This window comes from Ranitomeya imitator, chromosome 4 (genome assembly GCF_032444005.1).
Source record: "Ranitomeya imitator isolate aRanImi1 chromosome 4, aRanImi1.pri, whole genome shotgun sequence".
In the NCBI taxonomy this organism is placed as follows: Eukaryota; Metazoa; Chordata; class Amphibia; order Anura; family Dendrobatidae; genus Ranitomeya; species Ranitomeya imitator.
In genome coordinates, this window is record NC_091285.1 from 507,425,810 (window position 1) to 507,444,166 (window position 18,357).

An 18,357-nucleotide genomic window follows, 5' to 3' on the forward strand; every position below is an offset into this window, starting at 1 on the left:
TGATGCGAGGAACCTGATTATGGTTTAAGCTTTTTGAATGGGACACACAGGGATAGTTAGGTTAATGCGTTGAGGCGGTACGCCAGTCTGAACAAATGCGTTTTTAGGGCACGCTTAAAACTGTGGGGATTTGGAATCAATCACATTTACCTGGGCAGTGCATTCCAAAGAGTTGGCAAAGCACATGAAAAGTCTTGGAGACGGGAGTGGGAGGTTCTGATTACACAGGTCTGCGACTAAAAAGCTGTTTGATTATTTTCATCTAATTTCCATGTATTTTGGTGTGCTGAAAACGAAAAAAATATTGAAAAAAATCCTGGACATCAGGATTTGCCACAAAATGCAAAATTCTATTCAAATTTAGTATATTTTTCTCAATTTTTGGTATTTTTTTTATCTTAGGGTGTTGAAAGTCAAAATTACTATTAATTAACTCACATCAATGCATTGAAGATATACAAGACCCGGACTACAAACAAATCGTTGGACGAATGCTGAAAGCATTTCAAGCTTTAGGTTGCCTGATGAGTTTGAAAGTGCATTTCCTCCATTCCCACCTTGACAACTTTCCTGAAAATTTGGGAGCTGTGAGTGAAGAGCAAGGTGAACGATTCCACCAGGACATTAAAGAGATGGAAAGAAGATACGAGGGAAGATGGAGCATTACAATGATGGCAGACTACTATTGGACGCTTCAGAGAGACATTCCAGATGCTACTCACAAGCGTAAATGTACCAAGAGAAGCCTCACAGGGAAGAAGAATCGATTTTAGTGTGTGTTAGTGAGCTTATTGCAGTTGAAAAATGATTTTCATGAAACATTTGTAATAAAAAATAAATTTTATGAGTATTTTCATTTATTTTTAGTTATTGTATTATTTAACATAGTTACTTAAATTGTCAGAAAACGTGATTTCCTATGACAAAATGGAGGTCATTTTCGGATTCAGCGCACTTAAAAACATAAAGATATTATGTGGAATAACCAAAACAGCTCTTGAAAAAATGTTTTTTGCAGACCTGTGTTATTGAGGATCCTAACCTCAGGTTATTAGCAGAATGGAGGGCACGGGTAGGGTGGTAGGCTGAGACCAGGGAGGAGATGTAGCGTGGTGCTGAGCCATGGTAAGTACAATTACAGAAATACCACACTTATATCATTTTTTTATGTTTTGGCGCTTTTACACAATGAAAATGGTCTTATAGAAAAATTATTACTTTTGCATCGCTTTATTCTAGGAGCTATACATTTTTAATTTTCTGGCTGATGGAGCTGTATTAGCAGCTTGTTTTCTGTGGGACAAGATGATGTTTTCAGAGATACTATATTTATCTACATTTGTCTTTTCTGATCGCGTTTTAGGCTACGTTCACATTAGCGGTTCGCGGGGCTGCGTCGGGCGCAGCAGCGGCGACGCATGCGCCATGCGTCCCTATATTTAACATGGGGGCGCATGGACATGCGTTGTCTTGCGTTTTGTGACGCATGTATCTTTTTGGTGCAACAGAAAACGCTGCATGATGCAGTTTTTTCTGCGCCAAAAATCAAGAAAAATGAACGCACGCGTCACAAAAAGCTGCGTTTTGCATGCGTTGTGTCGCCGACGCAGCACCGCACAACGCAAATGTGAACGTAGCCTTATTCTACTTTTTGTTCCACAGTATGATGATAAAGCATCGCTTTTACCTAGTTTTTTTATGGTGTTCACTAAAGGCGTTAACTAGTGGGTCAGTTTTATAAGTCGGATTGTACCGGATGCGGCTAAACAAAATATGTGTTGTTGTTTTTTTGTTTCATAAATATATTTATTTCTGGGTACAATTTTTTAATTATTTTTACAGATTTGTTTTTAAAAATAGTTTTACATTTTTTTTTACCGTCCCACTATGGGACTTTTTGAAGTCTGATTATTTGTAATGTATAGCATTACAAACTGTCAGCGCTGCACTGACAGAGAAACTTGCTACTTCATGCTCTGATCATGATCTAGCATATTTGGTAGCTCTGGTGGCCCAGATGTAGTAATGATGTGGCATCGTGTCACCATGGCAACAAACGGTCTCTCGCGATGACATCACGGGTGCGCCGTTGGAAAGCAGAGCTCCCTCCCTTTGCATTCATAGTAACATAGTTACATAGTTTTTAAGGTTGAAGGAAGACTTTAAGTGCATCTAGTTCAACCCATAGCCTAACCTAACATGCCCTAACATGTTGATCCAGAGGAAGGCAAAAAAAACCATGTGGCAAAGAGTAAGCTCCACATTGGAGAAAAAAATTCCTTCCCGACTCCACATACGGCAATCAGACTAGTTCCCTGGATCAATACCCTAACAAGGAATCTAGTATATATAACCTGTAACATTATACTTTTCCAGAAAGGCATCCAGTCCCCTCTTAAATTTAAGTAATGAATCACTCATTACAACATCATACGGCAGAGAGTTCCATAGTCTCACTGCTCTTCCAGTAAAGAATCTGCATCTGTTGTTATGCTTAAACCTTCTTTCCTCCAGACGTAGAGGATGCCACCTTGTCCCAGTCTCAGGTCTATGATTAAAAATATCATAAGAAAGGTCTTTGTACTGTCCCCTCATATATTTATACATTAACATAAGATCACTCCTTAGCCTTTGTTTTTCCAAACTAAATAGCCCGAAGTGTAATAACCTATCTAGGTATTGCAGACCCCCCAGTCTTCTAATAACCTTGGTCGCTCTTCTCTGCACCCGCTCCAGTTCAGCTATGTCTTTCTTATACACCGGAGACCAGAACTGTACACAGTATTCTATGTGTGGTTGCTAGTGACTTGTATAGAGGTAAAATTATGTTCTCCTCATGAGCATCTATGCCTCTTTTAATGCATCCCATTATTTTATTTGCCATTGTAGCAGCTACCTAACACTGGCCACTAAATGTGAGTTTGTCATCCACCCATACTCCCAGGTCTTTTTCATTGAGGGTTTTGGCCAGAGTTTGAGAATTAAGCACATAGTTATACATCTTATTACTTCTACCCAAGTGCATGACCTCACATTTATCCCCATTAAAGCTCATTTGCCATTTATCAGCCCAAGCTTCTAGTTTACATAAATCATCCTGTAATATAAAATTATCCTCCTCTGTATTGATTACCCTGCAGAGTTTAGTGTCATCTGCAAATATTGAAATTCCACTCTGTATGCCCCCTACAAGATCATTAATAAATATGTTAAAAAGAAGAGGGCCCAATACTGACCCCTGTGGTTCCCCACTGCTAACAGCGACCCAGTCCGAGTGTGCTCCATTAATAACCACCCTTTGTTTCCTATCCCTGAGCCAGCTTTTAACCCACTTACACTTAATTTCCCCTATCCCCATTATTCTCATTTTATGTATCAACCTTTTGTGTGGACCCGTATCAAAAGCTTTTGAAAAGTCCATATACACTACGTCCACTGGGTTCCCTTGGTCCAGTCCGTAACTTACCTCTTCATAGAAATTGATGAGATTAGTCTGACAGGAGCGGTCCTTAGTAAACCCATGTTGGTATTGGGTCATGAGGTTATTCCTCTTCAGATACTCCAGTATAACATCCCTTAGAATGCCTTCCAGGATTTTACCCACAGTAGAGGTTAAGCTTACTGGCCTATAATTTCCGAGTTCAGTTTTTGTCCCCTTTTTGAATATTGGCACCACATTTGCTATACGCCAGTCCTGTGGTACAGACCCTGCTATTATGGAGTCTTTAAAGATTAAAAATAATGGTCTATCAATGACTGTACTTAATTCCTGCAGTACTCGGGGGTGTATCCCACCCGGGCCCGGAGATTTGTCAATTTTGCTGATTTTCAGACGCCAACGTACTTCCTGCTGGGTTAAGCAGGTGACACTTAATGGGGAATTTTTGTTATCACTGATCATATTGTCTGCCATGGAATTTTCTTGTGTATATACTGATGAAAAAAGTCATTTAGCATATTGATATTGGCTTTTTCCTCATCCTCATGCACCATTTCACCCAGACTATTTTTAAGGGGCCAACACTATAATTTTTTAGTTTCTTAGTATTTACTTAGTTAAAGAATATTTTGGGATTATTTTTACTCTCTCTAGCAATGAGTCTCTCTGTCTCAATCTTAGCTGCCTTGATTTGCTTTTTACAGAATTTATTTAATTTTCTGTATTTATTTAATGCCTCATCACTACCTACTTCTTTTAATTCTCTAAATGCTTTCTTTTTGTCACTTATTGCGCCCCTTACAGCTCTGTTTAGCAATATTGGTTTCCTCCTATTTCTAGTATGTTTATTCCCATACGGTATATACTGTGCACAGGTCCTATCCAGGATGCTAATAAACATCTCCCATTTTCTTTGTGTATTTTTATGTCTCAGGATATCGTCCCAGTTAATTGCACTAAGATCATCTCTCATCCGTTGGAAATTTGCCCTCCTGAAGTTTAGTGTCCTTGTAACCCCTCTACTACACATCTTATTAAAGGATACATGAAAACTTATTACTTTGTGATCACTATTCCCCAAGTGACCCCAACCCTTATATTTGATATGTGGTCTGGCCTGTTGGTTAATATTAGGTCTAGCAGTGCCCCCCTTCTTGTTGGGTCCTGAACTTATTGTGAAAGGTAATTGTCTCTCATAGTTGTTAAAAACCGATTACCTTTGTTGGAACTGCAGATTTCCGTTCCCCAATCTATTTCAGGATAGTTGAAGTCCCCCATAATAATGACTTCTCCTTGAGTCGCAGCTTCATCTATTTGCTTTATGAGGATATTCTCCGCTGCTTCCATTATTTTTGGAGACTTATAACAAACCCCTATCAGTATTTTTTTATTTTTCCCCCTCCCCTTATCTCCACCCACAGGGACTCTACATTTTCATTAGATTCACCCATATTATCACGCAGGATGGGTTTTAAAGATGATTTTACATATAGACACACACCTCCCCGTCGCGTATCCGTTCGGTCATTTCTGAACAGACTATAACCCTGCAAGTTAACAGCCCAGTCATGGCTCTCATCCAGCCACGTTTCAGATATACCCACCATGTCATAATTATGGTCCAACACCATTAAATCTAATTCGTCCATTTTGTTGGCAAGGCTTCTGGCATTAGTATACATACATTTTATGTATCTCTCTGCACCTCTATTCTTTCTTAAATTATTAATTGATCTAACCCCACCCTCATGCCACCGCCACCCCCAACTTCCTTATTTGTGCCCAGGTCTCTATTTGCACTATCTTCCCCTCCAATAATTTGAATAACTTCCCCCATTCCCTAGTTTAAACACTCCTCCAACCTTCTAGCCATTTTCTCCCCAGCACAGCTGCACCTTCCCCATTAAGGTGCAGCCCGTCCCTAGCGTAGAACCTGTAGCCAACTGAGAAGTCGGCCCAGTTCTGCAGGAACCCAAACCCCTCCTTCCTACACCAATTCTTGAGCCACTTATTAATCTCCCTAATCTCCCGTTGCCACTCTGGCGTGGCACGTGGTACAGGCAGTATTTCGGAAAATACCACGTTGGAGGTCCTTGCTTTCAGCTTGCAGCCTAATTCCCTGAAATCTAACTTTGTCATTTGTGCCAATGTGCAACATGACTGCTGGGTCCTCACCAGCCCCTCCCAGTAATCTGTCCTCCCAATCAGCGATGTGTCGGACTCGAGCGCCAGGTAGGCAGCACACCGTTCGACGATCCTTGTCTTTGTGACAGATTGCCCTATCTGTTCCCCTAATAATTAAGTCCCCCACTACCAGTACATGTCTGGCCTGCTCTGCTCTCCTATTTTCCTCCTTACTGTAGCAGTCACTCCTCTGGCTTTCAGAGGACATGCCTGGCTGCAGCAGTGCTACCCCTGTACTGGCACCCCCTCATCTGCCAACTTAGCAAACTTATTGGGGCCTGCTAAATGCTGTGATCACAGCAATTAGCGGGCTAAAGTGCCGGGAGAGGTTCGGGCACTGCTCCTGGCACTGAATGCCAGGTGTCAGATGTCAGAATCAGCTGACACCTGGTGGCGATTGCCTGCGCAGAGCCTTCTGTGCAAAGGAGATCGCCATGAGGCATATGTACAGCATCGGTCAGGAAGTACTTCCCGACTATGATGTGTATAGACTGCAAATGTTGGGAAGGGGTTAATAGTGAATTTGTTGGCGTGACACTGACATATACTTTCCAAAGATTTAGTGAGATCTAACATGACTCAGAGCATACAAGACAGAAGCATATATTAACTGTACTAAAATGACTAGCAGTATATGCAAGATAGGATTAAAACTGTTGCACAGTAAGGGAATAATTGTTTATCTTTAAATGCATAAATCATCACAAATCCTATCTGCTTTAAATGCCCAGAAAGGTCAAACAGATGCATTATCTTACTGGAAACACACTATTCAGTGGTCTGCTTTGTATCACGTACACATCCTAAGATTTCTCCTTTTCCTTCAAGGTGATATTGGAAGGCTTTTGTTAATCACTTTCTCACAGTCTCTCCGATGCATTTTATTGCCAAGATATTTACACATCAGGGATGCTTACATCTACGTCTGGAACAGCAAAAGTAGACAAGTACTACTAGGTAGTGTTGTAAATGGAGACTACTGTAATTGTACATATGAAGCAGGTCAATCAATAGACATTCCCGTGTATGTTATCAATTTTGCCAATTTCAAGAAAGTCATACATTGGAAAAATATTATTGAGTAACTATATAAATATATTTAACCCAATTTTCAGGTATAATTACAATGAAAAATGTGGTGATTAATTTTAATACAGGAAAGAAATATATCTTGGTACCGTGTTAGCCAGTAGATAGAAAAATATATTAATGATTAATTAGTGATTACCGTAATTTTAAAAATTCATAGTATTTCAAAGTCGCTTTGGCATGACGCTACTAGGGAAATAAAGACATAGGTTTTCTCTATATGTCTGTAGCTGTGTATCATATGTTGCCTTTCCGGAGTTGGGACACAATGTATGTCCCAGCTCCTGATGTAAGTCAGAGTACAAGTGTTAAAAGACAAATGATCATTAAAAATATTATAACAATTCGTACCTATGTGGCAGATGTTATATTCAGCTCTGTTCTACACTGCTATGAACATTAATGCAAATTAAAAAAGGCTATAAGATTTGGCAGTACATCATCTGTATTATAGATGATTATCTTGTCCATTAAATCATAGAAGTCCTGCTGCCAAAACTTGATTAATTGTTTAAATGAAGTGGCTCTGTGAGGCTTTATGTTATGTGGGAGAAATTGAAATAATACTGAGTAGTTTTAGTGGGTTCATATAAAATGACTGTGAAATGTATATACTTTTTTGCAATGCAAATATAAAGAAAAGCAATTTGGGGATTTTTACAATGTTTTTGTTTCATATTCAAATTATTTTGGAACTGTGGATATCTAATATGGTTGTGAATTTTTTGTTTCTTTGTATTAAAAGTGCAATCTTTGGTGTGATGAGGGAGTTAAATTCTTCTTTCAAACCATTATTTATCAATTTTTCTCCTATGCTTTATATTGATATTGGACAATATGACATAAAATTCTTCTGGGGGTGGCATTATATTTATTCTCAGCTTGTCCACATTGGCTAAATTCTGTCCACTTTTACTATGGCACATGGGAAAGTTATGACCTGTATCTTTTGCATGTATTCTGGTTCCATCGGCAAGATAATTTTTTGTTTAAATCATGTTCTGTGAAATTCCTTATGCCATATGTGAATTAGTTGGTCATTCTCCACTATTAAAGAGGACCTGCTACCATGTAAAAAGTGACGAAGCCCCCTGATGAAGCCGACGCGAAACGCGCGTTGGGGCTACGGTGTGGACCCCTTTTGATGCCATGCAATGGGTAAATGCTTGGGGGTGGGAATGATTGGTATATTATGACCTTAGAGCCTCATAGAAGGGCTAAGTTATTACTTATATGGAATACTCTGCCCCTATGTGTGTCTGCCCAAACATGCACTATGCACTTTGTTACTCGGCTATGGTATCATGAGAAGTTCACATTGTTCTGTCTGTGCTAGTTTAATTCACCTTGCTGAAATGGTTTGTTATTTTCTGGTTTTCTGATTTCAATTTTTGTATATATTCTTTGTGAATTACTGTATAATAAAATTTACAACTTTTTAACGAATATGGACGTGTACTCCATCGTTTTTGGTATATGGATCTAGCTTTTGGGAGTGTCCTAAAAGTATTTTCTTATGGTCTCTCTTCTACAAGCTCTTCCACTTGGTTATGAGCATGCGTGAGAGATCTGTGTATATATTTTCCATTTTGGGCTGCTTTTATTATCATGTAAAAAGTGGTCAGTTTTTTCTCTTTTTTTATTCCTGCTTCTCCCCTAAATAATTTTTTTTCAGATCCTCCAAATAGTTTCAGATATGTTGGTCTTTTTATTTAGTTGCATTTTTCTGCTTTTTTCTGATGGGGCATGGCTCGCAGAATTCTCGGGTGATATTTCTTTTGGCTACTTTTAGGCTAAGTACCCCATTAGCAATGCCCCTTTGGTAAAGACAATAATATTAGTCATTGATCTGATGTATTCCAATGTCTAGTAACTGCTCATTTAGTTACCATTAACAATTGAGAAATTATGTCCCTGTGTGCCATAGGGAAGTTTTCCAAGCCAACTAAGAGAAGCGCCATGGCAAGAGTGATAGAGATTTCTATTATAGTTAAGCTCCTAAGAATATGGGTAGTGGCTTTCCAGAGGGGCTGTAATAGTTTGCAGTCCTATAAGGGAGAACTAAGGTGCCCATGTTACTGCAGCACAAGTCTTTTCCAGCACAAGTTGGGGGCAAGTTGAAAATAACTATTGTTAGTCTGGCTCACATTACCATCGTAACTGTATTTTAACGATTTATCCTGTTATGTGATGCCAAATGTAAAGATAAAAAAAATTGATATTGTTATATCATATGATCCCTGAGGAACTAAGTGATTTGTCCAAAGGCAGGGAGAGTGAAGCCAGAGCTGATTGTCCACAGGGATCCTATGACATAACAATGTCACGATCCGGGGGAGAGCCACTGCTGACACAGCTGGAATGGTACTGGCACCAGAGTTAAGTATAAATGCTATTATTTTCCAAGATGGAAAGTCATAATATCCTTATTAAAAAAATGACTAAATATGGAATTGACAAGGCTATGGTTAGGTGGATTCATAACTGGCTCAGTGATCATACTCAAAGAGTGGTGATAAATGGTTGCACATCCAACTCGAAGAGTGTTTCAAGTAGAGTACCATAAGGCTCTGTCCTGGTCCCGCTGGTGTTCAACATTTTTCTAAATGATCTAGATAAGGGAACTGAAGGTAAACTAATCAAATTTGCAGATGATGCAAAGCTAGGAAGAATAGCTAACACTAGAGAAGACAGAGAAAAAATTAAGAAGGATATAGATAAGCTTGAACAATGTACAGCGACTAATAGAATGGTATTTCACAGGGAGAGAAGCAAGATTCTACGTCTGGGCAAGAAAAACAAAAATTACATCTACAGAATGGGAGGAATAGAACTAAGCAACAGCACGTGTGAAAAAGACTTGAGTATACCAGTAGATCACAGACTGCACATGAGTCAACAGTGTAATGCAGCAGCAAAAAAGCAAACACAATTCTAGGATGTATTAATAAAAGCACAGAGCCTAGATCACTTGAAGCAATTATCCCCCTCTACTCCTCCTTGGTCAGGCCTCATCTGGAATAGTGTGTCTAGTTCTGGGCACCATTTAAAAAAAAAACCATTGAAAAACTCGAGCAAGTTCATAGAAGCACTTCTAGGATGGTGAGCAGACTGCAAACTATGTCCTACAAGGAACTGTTAAAGGATCTGGAAATGTTTAGCTTGCAAAAAAGAAAACTAAGAGGACACTTAATAGCTGTCTACAAATATCGGAAGTGATGTCACAGTGTAGATGAATCATCCTTATTCTCATTCGCACATGGAAACACAAGAAGCAATGACATGAAATTGAAAGGAAGAAGATACAGATTAGATATTAGAAAAAACTTTTGGACATGATGGCCCTGGAGGTCCCTTCCAAGTTTAACATTCTATGATTCTATGAAAATTGAGAAGGGGATGCCTGACTTGTGGACAACCCCTTTACCATTATGCTATACAATATTATTCTGCTTAATTAAGTACATATATTGCACTAGGAGGAATGGTGCCATAATTTAGTATGAAAAGCAAAATAGTAAGAAATATTCTGATTAGATGTTGTTTACTTGAAGTACTTAATAGAAACAAATGCAAAGTCACAACATTTTCAAACGTGAATATTTCAAGTACTGTTATTTGTAACAATAAGTCCTTTACATTATTAGCCCTAAGGGCTTCTCACACTCAGACACAGGACTGGAATAAGTTTATAAAATGAGAAACTTGTACTTTAATAAATTAATGTTAATTAAAACTTCTAATTCTCTTTGTATTTTACAGGTATTCTGGAGATCAGAACAGTAACAGTTGGTGGGATAGTGGCAATCAAAGGAGTGCAAAGTGAATATTTTCTAGCCATGAACAAATCTGGAAAACTTTATGGAAAGGTAAAAATAAATATATCATAACCAAACCATACCATTCATTTTCTTAAATAAATAAATGCTGTATACATTCAGAAATACAACCACACATAAGTAATTAACACATACCCCCCATTTTATCCCCAGAGCTCCAGCACCTCATCCCTGATCCTCCCTGATGGTCCTCCATTGATCCTCCACTTGGCTGCAGATTTCACTTTATTTATGCTCCGCGTCACCACTGCAGCCAATCACTGGCCTCAGCGGTCTCGTGCCATATACCGCTGCAGCCAAAGTAAGCTGAAGACCAGAGGGGAGAATTGAGGATGCGGCACTGAAACTACAGGAATAATATGGGTGAGTATATATTATTTGCTTATCATAGCTCTATTTTTCAATTTTATAATTAACTCAGCAATCCAAAATACCCAATACAGTATACCAGAAGCAGACACAGACAGAAGAGGGCTTATGTGCAGAACAGTACAATAGCTCTTTGCCGTCCAAAAGCTAATTATAATGCACAATTCTATCTGCTTAGTATATGGAATTAGGCACCCATACCTCTTGGCCCCCTGTGCGGCTGCACACGTTGCACTAATGGTATGTCCCCCTGCTATATACTGGAAAAAGGGCTTCTCAGCTATTTTCTACTGAGGCCACAACAGCCGGGATATCATGACTTCCGAGCCTCACTGCCATTGGCCCCAATCTAAGCCAATATTGAAAATATTGCTCAATACACGATAGTTCAAAAAGTGACGCTTGTGTTGGTAAAGCTGAGATTGATGTTGCCAGAGAAAGGTCTGTGCAGCATATAACCACCCTGACAAAAAATGGGGGCTCCACAGTCTAGTATGGTAGTATAGCACTGCTCCTAATAACACCAAATGTTTAGTGCTTTAAGTTTCTGGCATGAATGGAAATATTAGCTGGCTGTCAACAGATCTAGGCCAGCAAATCACCACTGTTTTTATAGACACACTTCAATATAGAATGCAGGATAGTTACATACACAGAGATCCAGTGTAGAATTTTTGTATAGATTTATCAAACGACATCTACTACCTAGCTAACAGTAAAATGTTATGTATTTTAATAAAAGATAAATACAGTTTAACCGTTTTTAAATTAAGTTGCATTATAGATAATATTTTGTACTATTTTTACTTTGCAGAAGTTTTGTAATGAAGACTGCAACTTTAGGGAACTAATCCAGGAGAACAAATACAACACGTATGCATCAGTAAATTGGACCCATAATGGAAAGGAGATGTTTGTTGCATTGAATAATAAAGGGTCTCCAATAAAAGGGAAGAAATCCAAGAAAGAAAACAAAAGCTCACACTTCCTTCCAATTCAAACATCCTAACTATTAATTATCAGTTCCAGCAGAATATTTTTTTACCTTAATAATATTAATAATTATAATAATAAATACATACAAAAGGAAAAAGCTGGATCTACTACTGAAAATCCGAACAAGCTGGACTTGCACATGTATGTGGAGATTAAAGACCTCCACCCAAAAAAAAGAAAAGGAGGAAAAAAAACTTTAAAAATTTACCCAAAGAAAGGTTATAGCTAAATACAAGTTGTAAAAATTCTAAAGAGATGTACAAACATATGTTAGTAATAATCCAGGGGTATTATTTTTTGTTAAATTATCCAACCCCTAAGAAGGAGGATTGACTTGATCATCTGATGATTTATTTTTAAAATGTAAATCTGCTTGTCAAATATGGCTGCTAAAAACATGTTTTATTTTTTTATTTTTTTAAAAGCAGATAATAGTGTTATGTAAAATATGTTGGACCATGAGGCTGCTGGAATGATGTCAGATTTTCAAGTCAATTCTGCATGTAGACACTGAGCTGAATCTAAGTAATTCTTAGTGAAATAACTATATGCACACTATAATATAAAACAAATTATAGTTTTACCTTTGTGACTATGGCATTCAAAAATATATTCATCCTCTGAGGGTATCCCACCACTGTCAGTAACTCCTCATTGTTATGAATGCCAGATGCTGCTCATATTTTAAACCAACAGTACTACATTACTCACTTGTCTATGCGCAGTTTGGTCTACATATGAAAACATCAATTTCTTGCAATACTGACCTAATAAAAGTATTTCAGTTATAAAAACATTCTCTTTCTTAAACAGCTATTTATATCAGTTGCAATCTGTTTTGTTTGTGGATAGAAGATGTTAGTATGCTTAAAGGGGTTGTCTGGTCTTGGTGTACAAGTCTGCAGACATTCTAGGTGACTGCAGACTGGTGAATCCTCACATGGCATTGCACTGTGCTCTGTGAGGATTCTCCAATGCGCCAGGAGTGGACGGCAATGTGGCCGCAAGTATGCCATTTGCACGCTTCCGGCCACATTCCGACTAGATTTACCTTACCTCACTTAAGACGATGCATTGAGCGAGGCCATGCTCATCTAGTCAGCACATGACCGCATGTATGCAAATCATATACTTGCAGTCACGAGCCTGCCAGCACCAGATAGTCTTCACAGCACGCAGTGTGTAATGTGAGAATTCACAAGTCTGAAGTCACAGAGTGACTACAGAATTGTAGCCTGAGACTGGACATACAATGGTCAATTGCAGAAAATTCATTATGATTTTAAGGAGTTAATTTTATTTGTTACCTAACAATAATGACCAAAGTAGAAAGTAAAATATCTGATGATCATCTTTGACACTGATGGCTATGGTTTTAGGATAGAGTAGAAACTGATTTTTTTCTTACTTAAAATGCCCTAATTTACTACATAGCTGACATACGCTGCAGTGTGTCAATATTATGTAGCTGACCCATCCGTGTTGAAAGATTGGAAATAGAGTTAAGTAAGATTCAAGCTGTACTGGTATCTGTTACTAATAAGACATTGTGGATTAATGTATCCTAAGTTCAAAGCTGGCTTTACTAGGTCTTGACACAACATTTTTTACCCTATTCATCAACCCTGCAAACACATGTTAGAAGCTGGTCAAACCTGGCACCTTGGAAAAACCTATTTTTCAACCAAGTCTACAAAGCAGAAATGTTATATATTTGCAATGTGCAATAATTTTTTTCAGTGCATGCTTTGACATACTTTTGTACTCAAAGGAGTTTTACTAGATTGGAAAAAAAATTATAGGGGGTTGTCCAACAGTCAATTTTCTTTTTGTAGCCAAGAACTGAATTAATATAATACACAAATGAATACTCACCTTCAAGCACATCCACGGATCCAGTGCAGCCTGCTCTGGAGGTCTCAGCACCGATGCAGCCTGTAATTGGCTTTAGTGGTCAAGTAACTAAAAGAGTCCAAAAAGGTGCTCTACAAGTCACCTGCAATGGTGCTGAGACTTCCAAACAAGACACACATATCACTACTGGAGCCGTGAAGGTGCTGAAAGGTGAGTGTGCCTCCATGTATTATTGTTAAATAAATCATAGCTAAATAAATTAAATAGCTGAAAGGGCAAAAAAAGAATTTCTTGGACCTGTCAATCCAATGCAGCTCCAGTACAACCACTACAGTTTTTCTGGATAGTCTTTATTTACCTTCTGTATTGATAACATCCCCATCTATCCTGTACCATGCTGAGGCCCATGACTGGCTGCAGCAGTCACAAGAGTAGGTGGGGTAAGCATTCCTTGCATCAAGGTAAAAAAAGACAGGCAGCTACCACCAGAGCAACAGTGCTGGATAGCCTGTTGATTTACCATTTATTCCACTTCTTCCTACATTTAGTAAGGTTATATTTCTAGGTACTGAAATAGAGATTAATATTTTCATGACAGATTAACCTATAAAAACTTGCAAGAACCAACTATTAACTCTAAAAATAAGAACAAAGAGCTGCTTTTCCCAAAATTACAATCATGTGGCATTTCATGTACCAGGTAAAAAAAGAAACCTATATACATATCACAAATGAAATGAAGAGGTCAAGTGTGCAATCGTAGTTCATAAAAAAAAAAAAAATCAATAACTCTAATATTAAGAGCTCCAATTGCATTCCATCTGACCCTTACTACAACAGTAATACATAACATCACCAAAGCAGAACAATATCATCATCCTCATCATCATCGATTATTCAAATAAGAATTGAGAATTACAGATTACTCTATAATAAACCTTGAACCATAAACTTAGAACTCCAGTCATTGCCAAGATGATGATTGAATTAATTGTGATCATCACACCAGGTACGGCCCAACAATCTTAGTGTGTTTAAGTCATCTGAATTACTATGGCTGCAATTATTTTTTTAAACGATTGATTTTAGTTATTTACAATTATTTTAAGTAGCAACCATAAGAAATCAATTTAGAAAAAGGAATGTGTGAAATATTATGTAAGGAGAATGGGTTATTAATACATCCCCTGTTTAAGCAGTGGCTGTTTTTGCCCTCAGCAGATGCGGGTCTGGCTTCGATAATCCTGCATATCAGCTGTTATGGCTGGGGATAGCTGCACATTGCCAGTAGTGGTAGAAGAAATTTAGTATTCCATGACAGCCATTTAATGAATTGATAGGCTTAGTAAGGAGGGTCTTGTCTTAGTAGGGATTGTTTCGTCTTAATCAGAGAAATATATTAAGCAGAAGCTCCCCTCTATGATGCCTAAATGCCCTAAGGGCCATAGAGCTGTAAACAATTGGTATATATTGCAAGGCTTTATAACATGAGAATTGATCAAAAACATTTTCATCTTATTCAAATCATCTTCTTCTAGACTTCTAGACTTTGGACAACTAATGCGGTTGATGGATCCTAAAATCAAAATGTATGTGGACTTCCAAAGTACATCTAAAATCTGCACTGCAGTATGTACCGGTGCTGGACTTGCCTGCAATGAGTTGAACGGGTTGTTCGCTATTCGACGACCCTGAGCAACTAAAATGCTCCAAATATAATAAAAAACATTTACTTACTCCTAACAGACTGACACCGCTTCTCCAATATCGGTGCTGTGTTTTCCTGCCTTCACCTGACATTGAAATGTCATTTGACTGCTGCAGCCAATCAGCAACTATTGATTGACTGCAGCCTTTCAGTATTTTATCAGAGCAGAATTCTGTTTTGATGAAATCATGAAGGCTGCAGGCAATCAGGTGTTACCAGAAAACACAATGCTGACGAAGGAAGAGCAGCGCTTGTCCGGGAGGTAAATATATGTGTTTTTTTTTATATATATATATATATATAACTATATAAATTATATAGATTATATATAATATTGTTTTTTTGGCTGTTAATATGAGAAATTTGTTTAGTAGTGGACAATCCATGAAAGTAGCTACATTAAGGTGATGGTGGGAAGTGGTTTTGTGTAAAACATTTGTGTGAAACTTCTTTAAGAATATATTCCATCATTTTCTTTTCCAAAAAACCCAATAGCCCTTGTTCGTTATTAGTGATGAGCGAATATACTCGTTACTCGAGATTTCCCAAGCATGCTCGGGGGTCCTCCAAGTATTTTCAGGGTATGTGCACACATTCAGGTTTTTTCGCGTTTTTTTCGTGATAAAAACGCTATAAAAACTCATTAAAACGCATGCATTATGCATCCTATCATTTAGAATGCATTCTGCAATTTTTGTGCACAGGATGCGTTAAAAAAAGCAGCATGTTCATTAATTTTGTGGTTTTTTTGCGTTTTTCCCACTATTCTATGCATTTGGAAAAAACGCAAAAAAAAAAAACGCATGAAAAACGTGAAAAAAAGCATCAAAAACACACAAAAAACGCATGCAGATTTCTGGCAGAATTGTCCGTTTTTTGTAAGGAAAATTTCTGCCAGAAATCCTGACGTGTGCACATACCCTCAGTGCTCGGAGATTTAGTTTTTCTGGCCGCAGCTGAATGATTTACTGTACATCTGTTAGCCAGCATAAGTACATGTGGAGGTTGCCTGGTTGCTAGGGAATCCCCACATGTAATCAAGCTGTCTAAGAGATGTAAATCATTCAGCTGAGGTGGGGAAAACTAAATCTCCGAGCACTAAAAAATACTCGGAGGACACCCGAGCGTGCTGGGAAAATCTCGAGTAACAAGTATATTCGCTCATCACTATTCCTTATCCAAAAACACACACCTGGTTCAGGCTCCCTACATTTCTATGGTTCTAAACACATTGCAGAACAGGACTGTAACCCTCTATGTCCTGGAATTATTACAGGTCCAAAAAAAATTAAAAAAAAAAACAGAACAAATGAGAAAGCTACAAGCATGGTTAATTGCCTTTGTGCTGCTTTGCAAAATAAATAAATGTTTGGCAACCATAAAACTATGTGGTATCATTTCAACAGCAACTACCGTAATAAAAAACCCTGGGCAAATAAGGCACATGTATTAAACTAATTTTAGAAGTTAAACTATCACTACTTTTTGGTCATAGTCATGTACATAATAAAGTTTGTTGATAAGTTATCCTTCATCTCTCAGAAAATATAGCAAAAGTTCAAATGACTTGTTTTATATGTAATATAAAACTATACTTTGTTTAATTGTTCTTAGAACACATAGCTTTCAGCAGTTATTAATGCATTCTGGTTCATAGCATCAAACTATATTATAGCTGTATTTGAACATATTGTTTTAAGTTATTTAAACTGATGTTATTTATATAAAAAGAAACTTATTAAGCTGTATCTGTCTCATATGCTTTTAATTCTACAAAATAACAAATCATAACGGGAAAGTCTGGCAAAGCTGCAGTTTCTTTTCCCCAGTGACTAGACACCATGTCTGGTACACAGCTCTGCTGCCAGCATACACTGGATGGCAGACAAAAATGAAAGCTTGCGGCAACAGTAACGATAGATGTCTCAGAAGGAACAATAGAAATATGCAAAATATCCTACGCCCTGTAGACGTACTAAAGAAAGCCCTGAAAAGATAACCTAAAATAAAATTGCCATTGTTATTGGGATACAAACTACAGGCATTATTTATACATAAAATAGTTTGGTGCACAAATCAGCATGTTTCTTTATGTAATTTAAGAGACTATTTAATGACCAAATAGCAAATTTCTGTTTATTAAAGGGTAATTCCCATCTTCATAGATGGATCTTGTCAGATTGTACTTGTAAAAAGAATCATTTTTGCAATGTACAACATATTAATTATTATTTGCAGCTGATCTTTTATGTTCCCTTGTTTAAAGCTTGTTGCATTCGTTTTTTTCTGATTTCAGTGAAAACGTAAAAAAACAAAAAATAGGAAATACACATCTATTTTTCACTTTTTCAGTTTTATTACAACCACAATGGACTACTAAAAAAAATGTAATTGCGTTCACTTTTTGTTCGAAATTTTTTTTATATATTGGAGTTTTTTTTTAAATGGAGTGAGGATAGAAGCGACTGCTCAGACTGGTTGTGTTGCTTTTATTTTGGTTTATTTGTGTGGTTTTTTTTCTTAATTTATTTTTACACACTGTGCAGCTCATAAGGTTTTAAGAGATTTTAACATGTTAATACATCTTTTTCATTGCTGACTTCACCTTTAACTGGGGACTTAGCCTCAGTTACAGAGTAATTTCAGCTCCTTGCCTGCATAGCTAACTAGGTCTCCTAGGATCCAGCAACTCCTGTTCTCTTGCTACATCCAGCAATCACATGTTCACTGGGTCATGATGAAAAAGCATGGTAAGTGCTTCCTAATCTTATCCATAATATCTTGTGTACACAGAGATTAACAAGGTAGACATGCTGAAAAACCATGTTTATCTTCTCTCTGCGGAGTGTGGCTGTGTCTGACATACAACTTCCCATCTC

At 37.7% G+C, this 18,357-nt stretch overlaps 1 protein-coding gene across 2 annotated transcripts in view; it reads left to right on the forward strand.

Annotated features, from left to right (window-relative positions):
* Positions 1 to 17,219, forward strand: part of FGF7 (fibroblast growth factor 7) — a 107,433-nt gene extending 90,214 nt beyond the window's left edge. For both annotated transcript variants that reach the window (XM_069766045.1, XM_069766046.1), the window contains exons 3-4: positions 10,475 to 10,581; positions 11,735 to 17,219. In XM_069766045.1, coding sequence (XP_069622146.1) covers positions 10,475 to 10,581; positions 11,735 to 11,929 — 302 coding nt within the window. In that variant the 3' untranslated portion in view covers positions 11,930 to 17,219. The remainder of the gene's footprint in view (positions 1 to 10,474; positions 10,582 to 11,734) is intronic.
* The last annotated feature ends 1,138 nt before the right edge of the window (positions 17,220 to 18,357 follow it).